The following is a 25872-nucleotide window of genomic DNA, read 5'->3' as shown; positions in this document are numbered from 1 at the left end:
AATGAGAAAATAGAATTCGGGGGAAACGTGCGTGAGGAAAATTTGAATTCAGTCGATGGCAGGAGGGTAGCCAGGAATTTTGTTAAGGGGGGGTCCAAAACCAGGGTGGAAAATTTTTAAACAACAGGGTACAAAGGAGAGGGTTTCAAACTAATTTTAATACCTTTCATAATAGAAAAAACTTCATTTTTCATAGATTCATTTTTTTCCATTTTTCATTTTTGTAAATTCATGATTTCTAAATATTTTGTTTTCTTTTATGAAGGAAAGTAATTGTGTTTTTATATTTTGGGGGGTCCTCTCGCTACGCCACTGGTCAGTGGTTCATCCTAAGATTTTTCCTATTTTCATTTCCAAACCCAAGCGTAACAGTTTAGGTCCTGAGCATGTAAAGATGTTTTTTTTTAAAAACAACTTGAAAGCCCATAAAATAATTTTTAATTTATAAAAATATAAAAATGTGTATGAAAATCTAAAAAGCATTCCATTGATTGTACGTACCCACAATAAACTTGAATAATGACTTTGTTTAATGGCAGGAATTTAAAAATGCATTTGGATTCGAAAATATCTGATTCGAAAGATCTGGCTCCAAAAATCCTGGATCCGTCCATCCCTAGTTATTTTATTCCATTCAATTCTTAAATTTTAATGACAGCAATGCTACAGACAAATCAAAATCCCACCTGTTAGAAGGAATAAGAATCGATGGAATCGAAATCGAGAATCGGGAATCGATTTGAAGGAATCGGAATTGGAATCGGAATCGAAAAAAAGTGGAATCTACTCATCCCTAGTTATGATAACACCATAAATAAAGTACCTTAGCCTCATTTACCTAATTCCTACAGCAACTTACCTCACACTCCTGATCATGTTTGCTTCAAACAGCCAATCGTGCACCTGCCTGCAAGTGCCCTTCATGCTGTCCAGGCAAACATTCGACAACTGGATGGACTTCTGCTCAGCACCCAAATTGACATTGGCGTAGGACGGCATGTATATTTTAGAAGGCTCCAGCACCAGCATCTGAAAAGAATAACGCAGCAGAGTGCTAAAAGTGCTCCACCCTCCCATTCTACATTGCATTGGAGGCATCATCTCAGTGACAAAATTGTTCACCATAGTCAAGAGAGGAAATTTCAAACATTTCCAAGTGTTCAAGGGAGTCTTTTTAAAATCTTCCAGGTCAAATTATCTTAGTTTTTATTTGAACAAGTGTAATGTTTTGCAAATCTGGACAATTAAGATAATAAAGCAAATAATAGCATTGCTTTCAGTGAACATCCATACTGAAATAATAATACCATGCTGCAAATTGCATAAGCCACAGCAGAGACAGAGAGGGATCTGGTGAAAATTCTTATTGATATGGGAAATACAATAGCTAAGTACAGTCTGAAAGAGAACTAAAAGCAAACAAAGAATTCTGACGCTAGCAAAATTTCTGTTTAATGTTTTAGCCCTCATAACTCTGGTTCCACTTGTCCACTTCAAGTTGCTTTCGAGAGCTGCTCTGCTATAATGAGAAACAACAAATGCTTGCACAGACAATGGGGAACTTGTATGGGTTGTCGATTGCTCTAAAAACTATTTTGAATAAGTAAAATGGATACATTATCTCACAGAAATACCTATAGTTTCTCTATTAATCATCAAAAGAAATAAAAATATTGACTTTAAATCGAGAAAAATTTCTCTGAGCCAACCACTGCGCGAGGACACCCGAGCGTTGTTGCCGAGGCCAGGCGTGACATTATAGGTGCCTAAACAACCGTAGTGAGTTGGGAAATATGCTGAGCGCATGCCGTAAAATTTGTTTTGCGGGAGTATTTAGCCGCTCATCGTCACTTTATTTTGCTCTGTTATTCTTGGGCAAGTTTTCCTATTGCTACTGTGTCACGATTACTACTTGGGATATAAATAATGCGACATCAGGGTGATGAAGTACAAGCGTTTCACATAGTTTTTGGGGGGGCAAACCCCCCCAAAATTTTATGAGGGATTACGACCATTTGGGTGGGAGGACCCCTCCAGGTACAGCCGAGCTTGAAAACAACAATATCTGCAACAAAAAATTAGGGGGGCTCGACACCCTCCTAGAATTTTTCTGGGTGGTCAGGACCCACCGTAATCCTCCAGATACTCATATGTCACAGACATGCTAAACATAACCTGATTTTGTGCTAACAGCTGGGGGGTCCCGGCACCCCCCTGAATTTTCAGGTAAGCTACGATCATATAGTCTGAGGTTTCAGGCGAGATGGAGTGGAAACGTGACATAATGAAAATGAAAAAGCAGGAGCAATTTCCACAATTTTACATTTATTGATACGACCGGTTTCGCTTTTCAGCATCATCAGGTGCTGCGATAGGTTTTCCCCACGCGTATCACCTGATGATGCTGAAAAGCGAAACCGGTCGTATCAATAAATGTAAAATTGTGGAAATTGCTCCTGCTTTTTCATTTTCATTAAGCTACGATCCTTCTGGGGACGCTGGGACCCTTACCTGAGGGGACTGCGAACCCCCTATGATGCATTGATAAAAACCCATACCCCAGCGATGAGCAGCATGGTTTCCTCACGTGCATTCAGGCGTCTGGTTATTTCTGCCAGTTGTTTAGACATATACGACATAACCAAAATTAACTGAGTACTCATTCCATTTCAACTTGAGACCCATTGAAAAAAGCCTTTTCACAGCGATAGGTTTTCCCCACGCGTATTCACTCATCCAGTTATTTCTCTCCCGCTTGCCATTGGTTATTTCAACGAGTACTCGTCGCTTAGGTTATTACCGGCTAGGTTTTTTGGTTATATCAGAAATAACCAGTTATAATGTGCTCTGTGGTCGTTAGAGGCGCAGGAAAACCCCAGCCAGTGGGCCGTCTGGCAGCGGCAAATAGTGCAGGTAGTTCTAACGTTTCCCGAGAGAGTGCGGTAATCAGGAGCCAGATTATTTTTCTCCGGTTATTTTTCGATTATGCAAAAAAATAAACAAATACTCTGGCTTACCGGCACCTAAAATTAACCAGTTTTTAATTTAATAAAAACAAACAAGCAGGACTTGAGGATATCCTACTCATATCCACTCATACAACTGACAAATACCAACCTAGAAATTTTTTCTGCTCAACAGTGATAAGGGTCCTTGGTTATTTTCTGATGAAACTGGGGGATGGGCGGTAATGTAAAAACAACTGGTGATAATACCTTAGTATTACAAACTCTTAGACCATAAATCTCCGTACTGCTTGCTTCTTTTCTGCAGGTGAATCAACTTGCTATACTTTTTCTGCACAGTCTACAGGGCTTTGGTTATTTCCTTATGCAACAGATGAAAAATCTTGCGAAATAACCGATTTCGGTTTATTCTCATCACGAGTGCTATGTTATTTCCTGGACGACCAATAAAAAACCAGGGAAAAATAACCGGATCAATGCCCTCTGTCAGATAATCTAGGTACTTCATGCTCCCGACCAGATTTTCGGAGAATGGTATTCAAGAAGCAGGACGAAGTTCAAAAATGCAGCATTTTCATGAGAACCGAAGATATGCAATACGCAATGCTTTAAGTTATATAACCTGGAAAAACCTGGTTTTTTCCATCTGGTTTTAATACTCATGTACTCTACTTACTCAAAATAACTGGTTAACCTCACCTCACCTAATACCAATTGAAAGAGGAAATTTTGATAGCGTCGGCGGTAATAGCGGCATAAGAGGAAGTAGAAAGAGTTCCGATCCTCTCTTTGCACACGCCGTTGCTCTACAATGCTAGTCCTACTCACAAACAATTTTGTTTAAAAGCTCTCGCAGGAGTAATGCAATAGAATTGCAGCCATGGAAAATTTTAAGGCAAAACATGAAAGGCACATAGCATGAACCAGGGCTTTGGCACAGGGCGGGCGAACTGTTGACAGCGTGCGACACAACAGTTTGACGGGCGTTTTCCTGAACTAACGCTATCATTTCGTAAGATAGTTTTGATTAATAAATATTATTGGGTAAAAAATTATTTCATAACTTGTGTAATGTCACTCAGTTGGTATCTTCAATTATAAATAGGAAATATGAAATATGTGCGCTTCCTCTGTCTCACCCATTGACCAATCATGAATCGGCCAATGAAATTTCGTCTCCTCATTTCGAAAGTTTTGATCGTTAGGAAAACATCTACACTATGGACCGGTTAGATCTTGTGCTCTCGCGATGTACGGTTTTAGGCGTTGTTTGTATATAGTTGTTGATTCTATTTTAACTTAATTCTCTCTACATCAAGTTTTCAAGCCTGCGTGTGGTGTGTGAAGTGGTTGACAACGTTATATTTTCGAAAAAGTCACGTATATTCAGCCCATTAACGCTTGTATGGTGATCTTGATTTTGCTTACGAATTTTTGTTTTTCAACAATCTCATATTCAGTGCAGTGAAGTGGCCACTGGTAAAGGAATTTTCTTTGTGGTGTTCTTATCCCGTAATTTGTGATGACACTGAGGAATTATAGTTCGCTGTGTGTGTGGGTACGAGGACTTATGCGTACACAAGTGAGGCATGGAGAGATTATTGTCAGGCTTTCGCCATCCTGTGTATAGTGTTTATTTATTTACTAATTCAAATCATTGTATTTGGCAGGTGAGTGACTTTTTATGTGAACTTTTATAAAATAAATGGGTATTTGCTTTGCACATGTTGTGATTTTATTTAAATGATATCCCGCATAGTATCCCTACCGCATGCAACACGCAAAGCAAGAATAAAAGTGGAATGGGGACTGGAGGGGAGGGGGTACGGTAGGGGAGGGTGCTAGTTTACGGAAAACGCCCGCAGAATGCGCTGTAGTGGCCCCAGCCGCGTCGTCCGCTACGCTACGCTGTCTACACTTTTTAACATTGTGTGTCACGACTGTGGCATGAACCTTCCCAAGAGATTGGACCACAATCGGGGCAATTTCAGTGCCGGAGGATAATAACCACGTCGAAGATTTAACGGAACCACCCTCAGCCCTCCATCAGCCAATGCCTCTGGCGTTTTTTTTTCCTTTCCGAGACCCCACAGGAAAATATCAAGTTACAGGTGAACAATGGAAACGTGTTTCATCCCTACCCCATCTCACCAACTGACCTTTTTCGGACTACCAGGTTCAATTCTCCCAGTTTCTGGAGGCCAAATGCTAGGTGAGTCACCAACTGAGCTCTAATATATCTCAACATCTTTCAGCAATTATATGACACGCACGAGATTCTAAAAAGAATGAGACCTAACGCGACGTATATCTGACAGCATTTAAGTTTTTTAAGCTCTAATTGATTGACACAAACATTTATCGTTAAAACAAGGCTACTAATATTCAACGTAGTCCAAACAGCACAATTTCGGAAGAAACAAGCGTAGCATAAGCACATTCAAACAAGACGAGACGGACTGGAAACTTCAGGCAACGCAAACTGCGTGTATCACATTGCTGTGCCTTCGCCCCTTCACTTTGAAGGCAACGACGTCACATGCAAGATAGGACGTGTTCTTCCCTTGCTCCTTCGCTCATAGCCTCGTAGCTTGAAATACAGAGGGGAGGGAGCGCGCTCCTTCCCCTTGACCTCTCCTTCAGCGCTCTTCCCTTGTAAGCATTTCCGATTTCTTTTATCCACCATTTAGTCCAACAATGAACACACTCATTCAAATTTTTAAACCGCAGGTTTTGACACCATTATAATTTTCAGTTTCAATAACCCTCATATTAGCATCTGTGGATGATTTTGAAATATCAGGTCCTCAGCGTGATGGAAATTGCTTGGCAAGACAGATGTTGACTATTAACCAGGAATGTCCTTAAAAACTGCATGTTTCTCTGTGTTTGATAAGCGATTACTATATGCAGTATAAATGCTGCGGGATGTCTACTCGTGGCAGTGAATTTAGCGCGCCCTCCGGAGCAAAAAACCCTGCGCGATCTTTTCCATGTTCAACTCTGGGGTACTGACATGACGGCGCGATGTTTACAAGAAAAGCAGACAGGAGCATTTTAAAAATACGTCACTAAGGGAGAAACTCCCCTCCCTGCCCCTTGTTTTGACACAGGGTTTCAGATTACTGACTCACGGCTGAAAACCAAGGCCACTCAGTTCCCCTTGGACTTGCAACCGGTGAAGGGGAGGGGGGAAGATAAGAAGTTTGTGTAAGAGGCTCACCCCCATTCTTGGCTGCAATTTCTGGGAAAAAAGGTGCACCTCTTACATGTGCTTATAAGTTAATTCTGACCAATGTACATACAATGAGCCCACGTTTAACGTCGTCAATTCGTTCCTGAAAAACCCGACGTTATGGGAAACAATGTTAAACGATGCAATATTTCCCATAAGAAACAATGTAAAAAAACTTAAATTGGTTCCTAACGATCCATTTCTTTGTAAAGAATCCAGAATTTCTTGGGTGTGAATCCAAGGAGGCCAAAAATTGGAGGCGTTAATTTTAAAAACACATCGCGACCAATCGGGAGTATCTGAACAAGTCCGAACATACAGTCTAGTGGGACCAGGTAAAAATTCTGTGCGGCGAGGCAAAATTCTGGGAAAGACTGAAAAAGGAATCAATTGAGATCCAGCTTGCACGTAACATCCTCAACCGTAACACTGGGTATTCACTCAGAGATGCATTTAAACCGGCCCTAAGGACAATTTGGCTGGCTGACTCCAAGCAAATCACGTGGCACCTGATAAACAGTACAAAAGCTAGCCTTCTTCATCCACTCGACCACAGCCCTGATGATGCAACGAGACTCTCGTTCAGAAACGTCGGCTGAATGGAGAGAGATAGCCTTGCTAGAAGCTCAAATAGCCTTTTTTTTAAATAAGAGCAATGCTTTCAATATCACACTTCAATTTGCCCTCAAAGAGCATGATCTATCAATGGAAAAAATGGAAAGATTACACGCATGCAAATAAAGAGTGATGCTTACAGGAAAACGAATGGCATCCCCCACTTCACTTTTGGTCGCCTCCATGAAATATTCCATCCAGAACTCAAAGATTTGTTCCTCAGGCGAACTCTCAGGACTCTCGTTCTTCTTCCGGAACCGGTCGATCAATTTAATGTTTCCAATTGTCGACTTCAAGTACCTGAAATAAAAGTGCAACCAATGCTGCTTCTGTAATATGTACTAAAATAAATTCAACTAACTATAAGGGCATTAAATTTAACAATACGATCAGGTGAAGTTTTAAAGACTTTGATGGCATTCTAACCAAAAGCATTACCATAAAAATAAATAAAATTTAATCAATAAATGTTATTATTCAATAAAGGAATTTTTTGAAGACCATGAATCTGGTATAGAATCCGTACTGGATAGTAGGTATTAAAATTATGGCGATGCTGTGATATACTGATGTGATGCCTAGAATTATGAATTACATAGTATGTATGTACATATTTTGTAGAGATGTGCAAATAGTATCCGCGAATACTCGAATACCTCGAATACTAGAAAGTATTCGATATTCGAGGTTTCGAATAGTTATGCGAAAAGTACCGCCTCAAATACCTCGAATACTTTGAATTTCGCGTCATACACTGTCGCACGCACGCCGTTGGTAGTTGACTCGGAAAAATGTAGAGAACTGTAGTCATTTAGTGCTCGCAGCGCCGTTTTACGCAAGTTGACGAATTACATCAAACTCGTGGATTTTAGCGGTGAAAAGAGTTCGACGAGGGGAACCGAAAATGGTCGGGTGAAAAAATCCGAAAATCCCCGATTACCCACACCAGGAGAACCTCAGTGCCGTAGGATAGCAACCTTAGGGCATTTCCCACGATCCGCTATCCCCCTCCATTCAGCACTCGCCTCACCCACTCTGACGCTTTCCTCTTCTCCGAAATCAAACAAAAGGTCCCAGCTCGCGCAGGGATCGCATTACGAAGACCCCTGCTTCAAAAATAATATCGAGTTACGAGAACAATAAAAACGTGTTTCACGCCCTGTCCCCTTTTCTCACCCACTGACCATTTTCTGGCTACCTGCTTCGAAGTTCCCCATTTCTGGAGGTCAACTGCTGTGAGAGTACCATGTGATACTTGCATTAGCGCATTTCCCAAGATCCGGTATCCCTCTTCATTCAGCACCCCCCCTCTGAGGCTTTCCTCTTCTTCGAAATAAAAAAAGGTCACAGCTCGCTCAGGGACCATATTACGAAGACCTTAGCTTCGAAAAAATACCAAGTTACACGAGAACAATAGAAATGTGTTTCGGGCCCTCCCTTTTCTCCCCCACTGACCTTTTTTCCTACCAGCTTCGAAGTTCCCCATTTCTGTGGAGGTCAACCGCTCCATAAGTCATCTATTAGCACAGCATTTCCCAAGATCCGGTATCCCTCTCCATTCAGCACTAGCCCCCCCCCTCTGAGGCTTTCCTCTTCTTCGAAATAAAAAAAGGTCACAGAACAGCTCGTGCAGGGATCATATTACGAAGACCTTAGCTTCGAAAAAATACCAAGTTACAGGAGAACAATAGAAACATGTTTCGGGCCCTCCCTTTTCTCCCCCACTGACCTTTTTTTTCCTACCAGCTTCGAAGTTCCCCATATCTGTGGAGGTCAACCGCTGCATGAGTCATCTATATAGCACAAAAGGTGTCTAAGAATGACTTTCGTCAATTGATGTTACACCTTTATTGAATAGGGTAGTTTCCTTCATCAAAGAAAACGAAAGGCATTGATTGCGATTCGTTACCCACCATTAGTGTATTCATAATACACAAATTATTTGGTTTTTGAAATACCGGTTTAGACGAATGGCAAGGGTCAAATTTTATCCTCATTTGAAAAAGGCCAGATTGGCGCCCATGCGATTCCACTCCACGTGACGTCACAGGGACCTAGTTTCTACACGAGAGGATAGGAGTTATACATCGTCTGAGGTTACCAATGCATGCATGAGGCACAGAGCTCAGGGAAACATGTCTTAATAATCACCTACTAAAACTGGCTAAGGTCGGAAAGTTTTCTTCGTTTGATAAGGTATTAATAAACCTTTTTTAAGCCAAGCGCTACCATTCAGCAAGGTACTCGGCTACCCGCTGGCAGCCTGCGACGTATCAGCGCTAAGCCTCGCCTCAAGGTCTCCTCACCGGGCGGGAGGGGGAACCAGAAATACGACGTACGGAGATATTTCCCGGCATTCATACTTGAGCGTCGCGTTTTCGCGCGCTTGAAAATTTTCACTTTTCATTTAATCGCGAAAAATAGATATTGTCATTTAAAAATCTAAAAGCGTGAAATACGTACTCCAGGAGTAATAATCTTTCGATTAAGGCAATAAAAAATAATAGGAAACCACCCTATTGAAATATTAGTAATGTGCGTGTAATTTACAAAAGAACAAGACCAAACGCGACGCATTTCTGACTTTATTTAAGCATTTTACGCAAGGAAATAAATCTCAAAATAGGACGGAGGCTTGGCATTCTGGCGAGACTCGATATGAACAGCAGAGCTTCTCGGAAGTTGATGCGGTATTTTTTTCCGAAAACATATATCAAGTTACAATTTATGAGTGGTGCTATAAATCTTTATTGTTACAGTCCCAGACAAAGGGATATTTTATCAGAATATTTGGTTTCTCCCTGATAGCAATTCCAATTCATCTTCTTATCTCGTGAGAACTCCCAAAGATGGACTGAAAACAATTGAAGAAAATCCGGTGGAAAAGAGCTTGTATGTTGCAAAATGCCTCAGATTATCAGCTAGCACTTGGCAGCAGGAGTGGGGGTAAAGTTATGTTAGTTGAATTAATTATATGCCCAATTGTTTCCATAAAATTAAAATATTCATTAATCAGCTAAATTCCTGTTCGAATCATTTAAAGGAAATCAAAATTACTCCCCAAAATCTTGTGTTGCCTGCTGCATAGGCAACCGAGTCAAACATTCCAGCATTCATCATTTAGTGTTCGAGGTATTCGAAATTCGAGATATTCGAATATTCGAGCAATGATTTAATATTCGAATTCGATATTCGAATTCGCGAAATTTGCTATTCGACCCATCTCTAATATTTTGTTATTTGTTTAATCTTCTACTTTGTTTGATAAGGCACCTATTTGTGGGTATCTGCAAGCTACCAACACCATGTAAAGGCAAATGTAATACGCTAATAAATGTTTTATTGATTGATTGTAAAATCATTAACAAATATACAATCTTAAGTGTAGGTTTCCAAGAAAAAGACATCCGTTGTTATGTCATGCATAATTACGTGATCATGCATCGTTAATTATTCTTTGCTAAGATGCATGGTATTATTTTTCCAAGTCAAATTGTACATTCTAGACATTAGCAGTTGAATCACACACAAATTTTGAAAAAGATAACACTTGAGCAATGTAGTTCAGTAATCACACAGTAATATTATTGTGCCACTCATTGCTCTCGGGAAAGGAAAATACAGAACTAATAGATACAAAACTTGAGAGCCATCACAATTAGTGTGACCACAGGAACATAGTGTATGTATGTAACGTTTTCTTTGTAAGTGTATTTGAAATTTGGGGATATGGAGCCTCCACAGCTAGAACTAAAAAGAAGAGTATTATCTTAAGAAATAAAAATGAAATTATTGATGAGGTGGAGGCGAAGAGATCAACTATAAGTGAGATAGTGGAAAAGTTTGGAATCCCACTGTCGACTTTGTCGACAATTCTAGCAAACAGCGGCAAACTACAAGAAAAAGTCGGGTCCGGTGTTTCGAAGAAAAGGAAATATCTGCGCTGCGCCAAGCTCACGGAGGTTGAAGAGGAGCTATACACTGTTGACAAGAGGATGATGTACTTCAAGAATATAGTCCCAGAGATCGCTATAATTTTGATAAAACTGGGCTATTTTTTAATGCATTACCTGACGCAACCCTGGGTTTCAAAGAGCAAAGGTGCCTTAGGGGGAAAAAGAGTAAAGAGCGTGTTACTGTGGGGCTGTGCATCAATCAAACGGGCACGGACAAAATCAAGCCCGTTGTCATTGGGAAATTTGAAAGGCCACGGTGCTTAAAACATGTAAAATTTGAAGCCCTTCCAGTTTTTTACCATGCAAATAAAAACAGCTGGATGACCCGAGAAATTTTCCAGGAAACTGTTATATGTCTACAGAGAAAAATTGCTGGAGAGAACCGCAAAATAGTTTTAATCATGGATAATGCCACCGTCCATAAATACGTGGAAGGTCTAAAATTGGCTAATGTTTGAGTCCTCTTTATACCCCCGAACTCGACTAGCAAGTCCCAGCCCTTGGACCAACACATTATCCAGAATTTTTAAGTCCTGTACTGGAAGAAGCTTGTGCGGTGAGGTGATTAGAGGCTTAAAAGATGATTTTGAAACATACTTGGGAAAAGCAGGAGCACAACACGCAACATCAAGCGATTATATTGCCCTAGACGATGATCGATGATCTCCAGGCTTGCGACGATGCGACGCCAGTACCTACGTCGGAAGAAGCAGCGGCCGGGACTAGTCATAATAGCAGTGAAGACGAAGATGAAAGTGAGGAAGTAATTTCACCAAATAAAAAAGACGTATACGCTGCCCTCCAAACATTAAGATATTTTGATCTGGCTAACGATTTGGACCCCCAATTTAATTCCCATTTATGCAAGTTAGAAACCATGGTGGAAGCGGCGATGGAGAAGGGCAAAAAGCAAAAAAAATAACAGATTTTTTGGGTAACATCTTTTCGTGTTTATAATAGCCATCCTGAATTTAAACAACTTAAAAATCTTAAGTATTGGGCTCTATTTACCACCAACTTATTTTTTAGGCTACTCGTAATGAAGATGCACTTCCAACTCTTACCATGAACTTTCTTCTCGCGCGCCTCCCCATTCACCCATGCTGAGAGATCTTTCCTTCCAAAGCCTTTGTTTACTCTCTCCTCCCGCCCTTTGCTGATCTTGCTGACACCCACCTTAAGCATCCCAAATGCCTCCTTCGCCATTCACTCCCTCCCAAAGGTGACGGAGCTTGAGGGCATCATAAAAAAATACGGCCCCCAAACATAGTCTGAGGCAGAGCTGAAGGCCCTTTCCCCACCCTTCTTTCTACTGCCCCGGTCACCACTCGTTATGCTGACCACACCTCTTCCCTCAGGCAATCCCCATCCCACTCTTATTCACCCCACCCACTGGGAACGTTCTCCGACTGTGGAGAAGGGCATGGTTCATCTTTACTGGCCACGGGGGTACGTTTTTAACAGGAGAGAGGCTGGAGAAGTATCTTCCGTTATCGGGGAAATGGTGCCGTGCTTATAAAATTGTCTCTCTTCTTCTCTGCTGACTTTTCAATTTAACTTTAATTATTTTCTTTGCTCTTTCCACACAATATTTATTTACGATTATGGCACAACTATTTTTTAGTGTTAAAACTAAGAAAATCTTTTCTCTATGTCAATGATCCTTTGCATAACTTAAAATACGGCGGAGAAAGAAACACGAAAACTAAATGAGGTTAAGGTACAGGTTTTTGCATATCATTTTTGGGCATTTACGCAAGTGAACCAATACTTCACACACGTTGAGAAATGATAAAACTAGAGATGGGTCGAATAGCAGATTTCTCGAACTCGAATATCGAATTCGAATATTAAATCATTGTTCGAATATTCGAATACCTCGAATTTTGAATACCTCGAATACTAAATGATGAATGCTGGAATGTTTGACTCGGTTGCCTATGCAGCAGGAAGCACAAGATTTTGGGGAGTAATTTTGATTTCCTTTAAATGATTCGAACAGGAATTTAGCTGATAATGGAATGTTTTAATTTTATGGAAACAATTGGGCATATAATTAATTCAACTAACATCGCTTTACCCCCACTCCTGCTGCCAAGTGCTAGCTGACAATCTGAGGCATTTTGCAAAATACAAGCTCTTTTCCTCCGGATTTTCTTCAATTATTTTCAGTCCATCTTTGGGAGTTCTCACGAGATAAGAAGATGAATTGGAATTGCTATCAGGGAAAAACCAAATATCCTGAGAAAATATCCCTTCGTCTGGGACTGTAACAATAAAGATTTATAGTACCACTCATAAATTGTAACTTGATATATGTTTTCTGAAAAAAAATACCGCATCAACTTCCGAGAAGCTCTGCCGTTCATATCGAGTCTCGCCAGAATGCCAAGCCTCCGTCCTATTTTGAGATTTATTTCCTTGCGTAAAATGCTTAAATAAAGTCAGAAATGCGTCGCGTTTGGTCTTGTTCTTTTGTAAATTACGCGCACATTACTAATATTTCAATCCGACAAATGTGTAATATCAATTGCCGCAAGTCATAGTTAGACACCTTTTGGGCTAATAGGTGATTCATGCAGCAGTTGACCTCCAGAAACTGGAAACTTAGAAGAAGGTAGGCTGAAAAAGGTCAGTGGGTGAGAAAAGGGTAACTTGATATTTTTTTCGAAGCTAAGGTCTTCCTAATTTGATCCCTGCGCGAGCTGGGACCTTTTTGAAATCCAGAAATGGGGAACTTCGAAGCAGGTAGGCAGAAAAAGGTCAGTGGGATAGAAAAGGGGGTCGTGAGACATGTCTTTATTGTTCTCCTGTAACTTGATATTTTTTTCGAAGCTAAGGTCTTCCTAATAGGACCCCTGCCGGAGTGAGGACCTTTTGTGAGATGTTACTATCCCACTGCACTAGAGTTTCCTGGTGGGGGAAACCGGGAATTTTCGGATTTTTTCACCTGGATCAATTTAGGTTCCCCACGTCGAACTCTTTTCACCGCTCTGACCCGCGAATTTGATGTAGTTCGGTAACGGCGCTCCATGCACTAAAAGACTAGAGTTCTGTACATTTTTCCGAGTCAACTACCAACGACGTGCGTGCGACAGTGTACAAAGCGAAATTCAAAGTATTCGAGGCGGTACTTTTCGCATAACCATTCGAGACCTCGAATATCGAATACTTTCTAGTATTCGAGGTATTCGAGTATTCGCGGATACTATTCGTACATCTCTAGATAAAACGTCTCTTGTAGGAAAACAATCAATGTGGATAATAATGTTTCTCTCTTTATTTCTCCGATAATGGAAGATGTTTCTCCTGTCGTTTTCCGGTTGGAATCTTGCTCCTGTAGGCATAAAAGAAGAGAGACATACTATATGAACATAGCATCTCACACCCGGTATGAAGAATATGGTCCTGATGAAGAATAAAGTCTTTCATATCAATGTTCATTTCAATCAAATTCAGAAATGGGGAGTTTATGGTGGTATTATTATTTAACGATCTTTCACAGCATAAATCAATAACAAAAAGCCTTTTCTAAGATTTCTATTGTGAATAACCACCGAAAACGTTGAAATAGGGCCACTAAAGACAAAAAAGGGCAGAGGAAACAAAAGCGAACATTTTTTCGTGACTTATGAAAAAGGGTTTGAAATTACGAAACTCGATTTTATGAAGTGCCAATTTTCCGGTCCCACTGACTTCGTATAATCGAGTGTTTACTGTATATCTGGGAAACCAGCACAATATAAAATAGAAAGTCACTCTCAACTTATGAATTGCCATCAAAAGTACTCGTCTATGCATTTTATTGCAATAAATCTAATGGATTCAGAGCAAGGAGTCAAAAATAAAATGTGAATCATCTCACCAGTTAGGAGGTTTCAATTTGAACATACACTCAGCTGCCTGGATAGCTTTGGCATAGTCTTCAGCTAGGACACTTATTTCAAAAAATGTAGCTACATCCCAGTAATCTTGAAGTGATGATAGGCTACCTTTCTTCCCAATCAGGTTGTTCAACACCATACCTATAAATGAAATAGGTAAAGTGATAGCAGGCTAATCAAATACTACACTAAAAAGGGAGACCTACTTCATGTATTAAAGTAATTCAAATTTCTTAATATATAGTTACAACCAGAGCCTTTATAAAAATTCATGCAGTAAAGACCCAAAAAAAAGCAAAAATTTCTAATTTTTTAGGATATTTACTTTATTCTCCCAAACTGCTCATTATTTGGGGTAATTAGTTATTGCAACTTTTACACATAAATAAATTTACCATGAATAGAGACCTAAATCAGATCTGTAAATGCTATGGTTCTGTGCACAAAGCTCTTAAAAAATAAGCCATTTTTTAAAAAAAAGTTACATTTCCTTAAATAAGTCATATTTTAAGCCAAGTATTAGCCAAAGAAATTATCCTTCCATAAAAACTATAATTAATCATATTGTTAAAAATCTAATAACCTTTGATTTAAGGGTATAACTGTACCAGTAGGTTAAATAAGTACTATCTATGAAATATGTAATTAAAAACCGAAAATGTTACTGTGGCAGAAATTTTGCCGTGCATGATTATGCAATTTGATTCCTCAATTTTTTCATTCCTCATGCATTCCTGATTTAAGGCACATTTTTAGATTTCAAACAAATTTTCATGTTTTTAATCTGTGACCGTTCGTAACAGAAAAAAAATTGATGTTTTTACTAGAGATGGGTCGAAAAGCAGATTTCTTGAACTCGAATATCGAATTCGAATATTAAATCATTGTTCGAATATTCGAATACCTCGAACACTAAATGATGAATGCTGGAATGTTTGACTCGGTTGCCTATGCAGCAGGCAACACAAGATTTTGGGGAGTAATTTTGATTTCCTTTAAAGGATTCGAACAGGAATTTAGCTAGTTAATGAATATTTTAATTTTATGGAAACAATTGGGCATATAATTAATTCAACTAACATCGCTTTACCCCCACTCCTGCTGCCAAGTGCTAGCTGATAATCTGAGGCATTTTGTAAAATACAAGCTCTTCTCCACCGGATTTTCTTCAATTATTTTCAGTCCATCTTTGGGAGTTCTCACGAGATAAGAAGATGAATTGGAATTGCTATCAGGGAAAAACCAAATATCCTGAGAAGATATCCCTTTGTCTGGGACTGTAACAATAAAGATTTATAGCACCACTCATAAATTGTAACTTGATATATGTTTTGGGAAAAAAATACCACATCAACTTCCGAGAAGCTCTGCTGCTCATATCGAGTCTCGCCAGAATGCCAAGCCTCCGTCCTGTTTTGACATTTATTTCCTCGCGTAAAATGCTTAAATAAAGTCAGAAATGCGTCGCGTTTGGTCTTGTTCTTTTATAAATTACACGCACATTACTAATATTTCAATTCAACAAAGGTGTAAAATCAATTGCCGAAAGTCATAGTTAGACACCGTTTGGGCTAATAGGTGATTCATGCAGCAGTTGACCTCCAGAAACTGGAAACTTAGAAGAAGGTAGGCTGAAAAAGGTCAGTGGGTGAGAAAATGGGGGGATGCAAAACACATTTCTTTTGTTCTCGTGTAACTTGATATTTTTTTAGAAGATAAGGTCTTCATAATATGATCCCTGTGCGAGCTGGGACCTTTTTTTATTTCGGAGAAGAGGAAAGCCACAGAGGGGGATGGCAGATCTTCGTCGAACTCTTTTCACCGCTCTAACCCGCGAATTTGATGTAGTTCGTCAACTTGCCTATAACGGCGCTCCATGCACTAAAAGACTAGAGTTCTGTACATTTTTCCGAGTCAACTACCAACGGCGTGCGTGCGACAGTGTACGACGCGAAATTCAAAGTATTCGAGGCGGTACTTTTCGCATAACTATTCGAGACCTCAAATATCGAATACTTTCTAGTATTCGAGGTATTCGAGTATTCGCGGATACTATTCGCACATCTCTAGTTTTTACCATGCCGCACAGGCGGCAGCTGCTTCCTGGGCACATGGAATGCCATAATGCGGTGTACATTGTATATCGCGATGGATGCATAATCTTTGTAATGGATATGTTTTTTAAAGAGTTTTTCTACAGGGCCACCTATATTCTGCCATGCGTGTTGCACTGAACTGAAGTTGTGATGCGTGTGGAACAGTGGCGGCTTGCCCATAAGGACTCTCGAACACTGCCCCTCCCAAATATTTGAAAAAGTAAAAAAAAAAATAAATATCCATTAATTTATAATTATATATCTAATTAATCAGAGTGTTTTTTCAGTCGCATTCATCGAAAGTGTAGGAAAAACACGGAAAGAAATAGCGCGAGAAGTTCGTATTTGTAGCCGTGGGGCGCTGGCCAGAACGTCCCAATCCATCCCCATGCAGTTATATGGAGAGTGGTAGTGGTGGGGGCCGCTGGTGCTATGACGCGTCTAACGTTGTGCCTTATGGAAGTCTTCGGACGTCGTCCGAGAATGCGCAGAGCGACGAGTGAGTTGACATTGCTGCGCCGCTCGGCGGGCGTATAATTTGGCGTCTACTTGGTGCTGCCACAGATAAGGGACCTAGGGAATCAGAATGGTCACTGTACTGGGTGTAGTTATACGATTTTAATTTTTAATTACTGGTAGGTATTACTACAGAAAATAAATTATCTCATTATGCTTCCGTTTTTGGGTGTTTGAATTCCGGACCACATAAAATCCAACCAGTTAAAGGCCGTATTGACGTAGGAAAACTATTCTCGAGTATTTGCCACAGCTCTGTTATGATTACGAATTTCAAGAACCTTTGGGAAACTAATATTATTATATTTAGGCCTTAACAATGTATTCATATCTTCCCGATGATTAGAAATGCGGAACCTATTTTTCAGATAAATTCATCAAAAGACCTGCAGCATTGGGAAAAATTAGTTAACATTCCCCACTGATTTATAATTTAAGGAATAGGTGCGTGCGTGATAGGGTGAAGGATTGAACATGATTTAACCCGTAACACGTAACTTTAAATAGAGTCATTCAATGAATGTCAAGAAGTGCCGTGTACAATGCACCTTTTGTGTGTAGGTTCATCATTTTTCTAGCCGTCCTTGTTCTATTAGTTCATGTTCACCTAATTACTCAGCGGCAGAGTGGTAGCTGTCTGACGGAAAATGTCCACTTGGGAAAATGTCTGATTTAAGTGGCTTCGAAGAGTTCATATCATGGTGCGGAGATCCTTACAGCTCCCATCTGTGGCTCAGAGTTGTCTTCTTTTACGATCTAGAATTTATTTTCTATAATATCATGGCAATGATTTCGAAGACATGGTTATTCCAAGTGCGACCGGTTGGCGTTTCGTGTGTTTACCACATATGAATCTTAGACTCAAGGAGATGGTCCGTGAAGTCTTTTGTTTGCTTGAATGCCTTTGCTGACCTTAAATTCGTCCCTCAGCTGAATCAGCATTAGTGGACCACGACTTCTATCTCCCTTGAGTCGTCCTTATAGTATCGGCAAGACTCTTGGAAAGAACGGAGTGAAATGAGTTCAGACATCATTTTCGAGGAGTTAACTGTGCGTAATTGCCGATTAAGAAGTTTCTTAGTGTTGTGTGTACTTTCAAGAAGACAATTTTAATTAATCACCAGTGCTCGTTTTTGTTTTAGGGAAATATAGGGAAAAATTATCCCAATTGTGTGTCCAGGCACCTTGTTCTTTTTGGTCGTATTTTTCGTCGGCCTATTTTGTGTCGTCCCTTATTTATTATAGACTAGTACCCTTGCCATGTGTTCAATCGGAAAGAAATTGTTTTCAGGCGCTGATTTCAACGAACATGTAATTGATCACTTTGCTGGACAAAAGGAAAGAAGGATGGACTTCTGCAATATAACTAAAGGAATGTGAGTATTTCAGATTTTGTTAAAAATGTGTGAGATATGTTTAATTATTGATTTTAAATCATATTGTATTCAAGAAGCAACGCAAACACCGCAATCAAAGTTTACATTTGCCATAGCAAAGCGCGTGAATTCTATCAGTGTTTGTTGCCTAGTGGAAGTCAGTGACACTCCCCTCCCTCCTCAGGTGTTACAAGTGTCATTGCTAGCTAAATCATTGCAAATGTTGTATAGATTTGACAAATAACACATTATGATTGAAAAACTAACAACAGAAGTGTATTGCGGGCATATCCGCACGAAGAATGTAGGCACTCAAACCTAAAGTTACGTATTTTCGTTTGTATTTGCAAAATATCGCAGCAAATATATTTTTATTCTTCAAGATCATTGATCAGAATAATCTAGAGTCCGGACTAAGCCGATCCGTATGACCGAGAGTCTACTGCATTAAGTATTTATTAATCAAGCTTTGTTAGGAAAACTAGGTATTTTTGTTGAAAAAAACGGATCATATGGCATCACAAAATTTAATTGCTAGATTGCCGTAAAACTTAATAAAATACAAGAAATATTAAAAAATTATGACCCCCCGGTGGAGTGCGTTTGACTCATGAGCATTTGACTCACGAGCCGCCACTGGTGTGGAATAAACTTTTAATTGTTTGTTTAGCACATAGCCATGAGCACATAGTAAAACAAGAACTCTTAAACTTAGTCTCATTCACATAAAAGTCAAAGGACGGTCTTCATAAAGATTTAACTTAATTTACCGCACTTTGACGCGCGTGTGTGAAAAATGACTCACCAATGTGCTGAAGCTCCTCAGATTTGGAGAATTCGCTCCCCGCAATGACCAACAGCGTTGCCAGATTGATGCCAGCATACTCGTTGGGCTGCACTTCAAAGCCCTTCCTGTACCAATGGATGGCATTCTGCAAACTCTCCCGGTCCTCATGCTGCGACTCCACAAACTTGTCCTTGTAGATACGGCCCAACAAGCACAGCATGTCCGGAACGTGATTTTCCTTCTTCTCGAGAGCCTTTTTGATCACATCCACTGCCCTCTCCCGGTCCCCCTCCCTGTTCCTCCTGAAAACACATGCAGCAGCACATAGTAGGGGTGAGAGAGAGAACATCCGATCACATCAGCAAAAGTAAACCATGACAACTTGCAATTGGGTCAGAGTTGTACAGCATAGGGGGGAGCACGTTTCCACAGATGGTCACTGATAGTTTCAGCCCAAGAAATGAAATATGACTTTCAAACCAAGTATAATCGCAGATTCTATAAGAAAAATTTACCAGCAAAAATTTTGATATGTGGTTTCAATGGCTTTTTTTTGCCTTTGCTTCCAAAAATTGTACAAGTGATGACGACAAAGGAGAGATGAATTTCCTGATATGGCCACATTTCAAGAACCGTGTGCATACTTGCTTTAGGTACCACTTCAAAACACTGCATGAAAAAAGTATTTTGTACCCAGTCATATACACATGTGCAAATATACACTAAGGTTGAAAGTCACCATGAAAAAATATTTTGAATCAGCTGGGATTCGAACCCAGATCTCCCGATTGCCAGTCAGGTATGCTAACCAGTTACTCATAGTGACTTTCACCATAAGTGTATATTTGCACTTGCGTGCATGACAGTGTGTAACATCCTTGCTTCATGCAGTGTTTTGAAAATTTTCAACTCTGAATATTGAAAAATAAAGGGTTTTTTCTCTGCATCAGTGACTGTAAACACAACCTCCGTCTCCTATGCCATAGTGTAGACTTGATACATCAACATCTGATTTGGTTAAACCCCACTAGAAATTTGCCTTGGAAGAAGATGATTTGGTGTTGTAACTGCTTAGCTTACCAAATGGAAAATCAGGAGATAAGCGTTCAAGTCTCAGGTAAGTCAAAATATCTTTTCATGGTGAATTCTACCAATAGTGTCCACTTCAAAATATAGGACCTGAAGAATCTTTTAGAGCATACTCATCAAGAGCCTTCCCTATCATATTCCGCTTGCCACCATGAAAGCCAACTGACACAGATGTTAACTTAATGCTGGCCATTACAAAATACCCAATGATAATGAAAAATTAGGCCTAACCACCATAGAAAATAATTGAGTGCAATGCTTGGATATGATAACTGCATGCATGCAAAATATGAACAAGCCAATTTAAACAAGGCAAAGCAAATGTGGGTGGACCTCTAGGGTTAAAGGTTTGCGGGGAGAAAATCAACAGTATTCCCAGATGATACTGGTCAATCCTTTGATATGAGCTAACAATTTAAGGAAATCGCTGGGAAGAGAAAAGCTGCCAAGAAAAAAAATCATAATCAGAGTGAACACACATGGGAAATGCCCGAAGACCTTAGAAGATTTCAATTAGACTACAGTCTAGGGAAGAAAAGACTTAAAAAACGGAATAAGAATTGCAGAAGCTACATACCCCCGGACAGATATCAACAAGGGTCATTAAGTATAGATGGTTACATGCCAAAAGCATTTATAGAAAGTAAAGAAAACAGTGAAGAAAATAAGACAAAGAGAAAAACTGAAGGAGCCTCAACATAAACTGGCATTAGTGAAAGTAAAGAACAAAATAAGATAGGATCTGAACGAGAAATCAGTGGTTGATAGCTGGAAAAACATAAAAAGTGAACTCAAACAGGAGCATAAGAAGTTGGTGGGAGAAGAAAATCAGCTAAAAAAAGATAAGAAAGAAGGAAATGAGAAATAAAGGGTGCAGTCATAAGAAATGAGGAGTGATAAAAATAGAATTGACAAGGCGGATGCGAGGAAATCTTAAGAACATATTGAGAAAGAAAGGAAGTCAGAAAAAACCCTTAAGACAAAGCAGCAATGACTTGATGATCCACATCAAATGACACCATAGCATGATTAAGACAATTACTGGAGGACAAGTGGAAGGGAATAACAGCAGAAGTAGGTCTAGGATGAGATGTACAAAGCAGGTGATAAAGGTAGTGAAAAAGAAGAACTATACATATGTGCCTTAAAAGACTAGCTGAGAGGCTTAGTAGCTTAGTGGAAGGCTGCATCAGACTAATCTTTTGGATTGATGGCTACAGAAGATGATAACAGTATTTTGTTGAGCGGTAAGATAATCACAACTTATCTACATCTCAATTTCCACAAAAAAACTCTGCCAGCATTTTGTTTTAACAATACCTATTCCATCTCACTTCAAGTGATTCATGCGTGGGTACGTTACCACATTCTTCAAAGAGAACTTCCAAACGTGGTGAATGCTTGGGTCAAACTATCATTGAAAACATACGGGGGGGGGGGGGTGGTGAAAGTCTCTTCATCTACTTAGTAGGTGAAACATAAATAAGTGAAAAAACTGTGACCAAAAGCCCTCACAGAGATAAGAATGAAGAATATGACCTTCAAAACTATGGAAGTTCTTTTTATTCACTACAATTCAAGAGGGACAACATTCGACTCAAGTTTCCTCGTCCCTCAGGTTAAACCATTCTCATTAAAGAGCACACTGCTCATACAAAATGCCCTCGTAACAACAAATCCACATTTTATTTCCTCAAGACAGTTAAATATCCATAGCTAATGTCTCTTTACTCAAATCATGATTAATAATACCATAGACAGGGTTGTCACAAGATTTCTGATTTCAAATTTCCCGCCCACTACATACTCCCTTAGAGCAATTTCTTCAATCGTACCCTCTCCACTTCTCCCACTTGTTTCCTCTTAATTGTTGTCACTCAGTTTCACCATTCATTCACATGTGATTCAAGTTTGCCCAACACCATCTTACAAAGAGTACTTATGGGTTATTTTGAGTAGCTCACATCATGGTCAAATTTTCTATCAAAGAAGCAAGGCAAAGCTGACTGCAGAGTCAAAGAATTTTCTTCTGTACTTTATTAGGGGGAAGAGAATAAAATAATGGTTGAGACTCTCTCATCATTTCCCTTTCATTTGCCCTGTCATAGGTTTGAGGCAACCAGTGCATGGGAGTGCTCACAGCTCACCTGGAGATGCAAACATGGAAGATGCAGCCGTGGCGAGAGGGAGGAGGGACCAAGAGTTATTGCTGAGTGGAGGACGGGCTGTGATGAGGGTGCGTCGACAAGGAGTGGGGGAGAGGAAAGTGAATCTCCACATGCCGAGTGGGTTACGACTCGGGGAGACTCTACTGGGGAGGCCTACGCTGCAGTAGTACACTGTGTGTTCCATGATTTCAGCATACACATTCCATTCACTCGATTAAATCATTCACACCAACTTCACAATTTTTTCCCTTATTGTCTCTTCTCCAAACCCATTCCTTTCAGTCAAAAGCAGTTTAAATTTTCATACTTGGTGATTAAGTATACCCAATGCAATGCCATACGATATTTTCAGAACCTTAATTTTCCTAAAACAACCACTAAAATGGTATTACATGAAAGTAATTTCTTAGCAAAGGCAAATTCACATTTCAACTTTCCATATAAAACACTCAAGGCCTCAGCCGTCTGACTAGGAAATTATTTATTTTGATTTGCTCATCATTACATCAATTTTTTTCAATGCAATTCAAATCCCTTTTTGCAGATAACCATGGGTGCCTTGACCTGTGACAACCCTGTATGAGAGAGGCTTGGGAAAGACTAGACGGAAGCAGGAATACCGCAGTATTGATATGAAAGCAGGTTAGCCACAGCAGAAAGCATCTACACCCTGTGCATATAACATTAAAAGCTATCCATTCAAAAATATGTAAGTTTATGGTTAGTAACTGGCAATAGCGTGAGTGAATCACTTAAAATTTGATAATTCCTAGGCAATTAAATGCAACATTCATAGGCATTATTTGGAGTGTTAGAATAATTCTAATCAGACGAATCATTTGTGATGTTAGCAGCAGTTATAAAGCAAAGGAAATGGAAATAAACAAACCTATTGAGGGCGAATGCATACAAATATCGAATGGCAGGGGTATTAATATAGTTCTTCTTGTTTGGAATTGTCCTTAGATCATCCACTAATTGCACCATGGCATCGTAATCCTAAATAAAACATAATAATTATACAATTAGCAAAATGAAAAAATAAATACTTGCTTTCACCAATTCACTTCTATGCAAAGTAATAATCCCTTAACAAGTGATTAGACCAGAAATATAAAGGAATGAACCAATTATATTCACAATGTATGAAAATAAATTTCATGTGGACAAAGCACTGAGAAAGAGATTTCTATTGACTTTAAAAGCAATTAGGAAGATATTTACACAGCCCAGGACACAGAGTCTAAGTTCAATATTTTCATGAATGTTTTCTTCACGAGTTCAAACTGATGATTCCCCCTTTAAGAAGATCAATGTGAAAATAAAATAAAAAAGGAAATTATAGGAAATTATATTCCCAGAAAATGTGTAGGTAAATATGTACATAATTTACATGAGCTATGTCATCATAATGCATAATGCATGTATCTTCTCAGCAAAATATTGTGTAAAAGGAGCTAGGATTATCATTGAGCACTATACAAGTCCAAAATGTAAGTGTCATACCTACCTCTTCATTAATGACTTTCAAACGGATACAGATGTTACAGGATATAAAAGTTTCAATAAAAAATTCTATATTCAAGGAATTATCTGTGGAATAGCCAATGGCGCACCTCTACAGTGTTACTCACAAGTGTACTTGAAGTGCATTAATTCCACATAGGAAAAATCATTTGTCTTGCCCGTGATTAGATTCCAGATCTTCCGCATTCACGCCAGGTGGACTACCACTTAAAATACCAAGGCCTTTTGAATATCAACTTCCGGTCTCAATCTATGACAAAGGAAATGGTTTTTTCTCCAAGGAAACAATTCAGCTGTGTTGTTCCAGATAGTAGACTTTCAGAGCTAAATTTAAATAAACAAACTACTTAACTTGGAAAATTGAACTTTTGTTTGTCACCGTAAGGTAGTGTGGAGTAGCTGTTAACAACTTCATATGGTGTGACTCTTTACAGGGTGTGTGCTTAGTGCGCTCTCACTTCAATTCATTTCCTGTTACATTTAATGAAGAATACATACGCACGTTCTCAATATCTCCACCCATTTTTTAATAGGCACCTTGGTACTTATTGAGACACCACATCAAAAACAGGCTATGATGTCATCCTCATCGCGATTGATTCCCCTTATAAAATTTAAAAAATTGTCTACCTGAGAACTGAACCTCAGTTGGTAATCCAAGAGTGAAACTGACAAATTTATTGAATCAATGTAGGATATACGTTTCTGCCTACTTCTAGAATCAAGAAAATAGTGAGTGCATGATAAACACTTCTCTGGAATCCTTCGTTGACGAGAAAAAGTTAAGGCAGGATACTGTCTACCTGATGTTCAGTCAAAATTATAAATTAAGCTTTCACTAAATAAAATCTTTGATAAAATTTGCAACACAAAACACCAACGAATGCCCATAGACTTCCCATATTCATTAATATGTAAGCCATTTTGCATTGTCCAATAGCTCATCAATACTATTCAAGCACAATTTAGAATCTTATTACAACCCACTTTGACGAATAGGTCTAACAAGAAAGTCTTTAAACTATTATCATTCTTAAATGGGTAACTAAAGAATACAACCATTGGCACACACACCACTTACCTGAATTTCCCGAAACGATATTAAGACAGTGAGCACCACGTCACCAGAGAGAACGTTTGGATCGTCTAGACGCTTCCTCATATTGTGCAGGGCACTTGCCAACTCCTCACCAGATAATGTTTCCCTTGCTTTTCGCAGATCTGATAAGAACTTCTCCTTCATATGAGCCCTAGAGGATAAATGGTACAATCAACACATGGGATGTTAGAGTAGCAATAAAAATGGCACTGTCATCAAGAATGAAATTTGCCATGAAAAACTCTAAGGATGAGTTGGTTCTTAAATATTTCTGGTTCTCGGCACGTGTCGGGTTCTCCCCCATTAGTTCTCGTTTCTCAATACTCGGATCCAAGGATGAACTCTTATTATCTGAATTTATGGCAAATTTAAATGAACAACCACAAGAAAAGAATGAAAATAACTTCACCAAAGATGTAAATTAGCAGGAAAGCTCTGTTGAAAAAACATAAGATCGTCACCATAATTTTATTTGCCAAGTAAAAAAGTTTAAATGACACGTTGTTAAAGAATGCATTATCGACCAAAATGTCACATTACATCAGGCAGCCATGGGTT

General features: G+C 39.3%; 1 protein-coding gene across 4 annotated transcripts in view; it reads right to left on the bottom strand.

Annotated features, from left to right (window-relative positions):
• The window catches only part of LOC124161210 (mitogen-activated protein kinase kinase kinase 15), a 145688-nt gene that overhangs the window by 106429 nt on the left and 13387 nt on the right, over nt 1-25872 (bottom strand). For all 4 annotated transcript variants that reach the window (XM_046537474.1, XM_046537473.1, XM_046537472.1 and 1 more), the window contains exons 6-11: nt 25297-25465; nt 23578-23687; nt 19450-19733; nt 14638-14797; nt 6957-7116; nt 860-1029 (exon numbers count right to left, since the gene is read on the bottom strand). In XM_046537474.1, coding sequence (XP_046393430.1) covers nt 860-1029; nt 6957-7116; nt 14638-14797; nt 19450-19733; nt 23578-23687; nt 25297-25465 — 1053 coding nt within the window. The remainder of the gene's footprint in view (nt 1-859; nt 1030-6956; nt 7117-14637; nt 14798-19449; nt 19734-23577; nt 23688-25296; nt 25466-25872) is intronic.

Source organism: Ischnura elegans, chromosome 6 (assembly GCF_921293095.1).
Source record: "Ischnura elegans chromosome 6, ioIscEleg1.1, whole genome shotgun sequence".
NCBI lineage: Eukaryota > Metazoa > Arthropoda > Insecta > Odonata > Coenagrionidae > Ischnura > Ischnura elegans.
The sequence above is the reverse complement of the archived record's forward strand: the minus strand, read 5'-3'. Positions and strand labels throughout refer to the sequence as shown.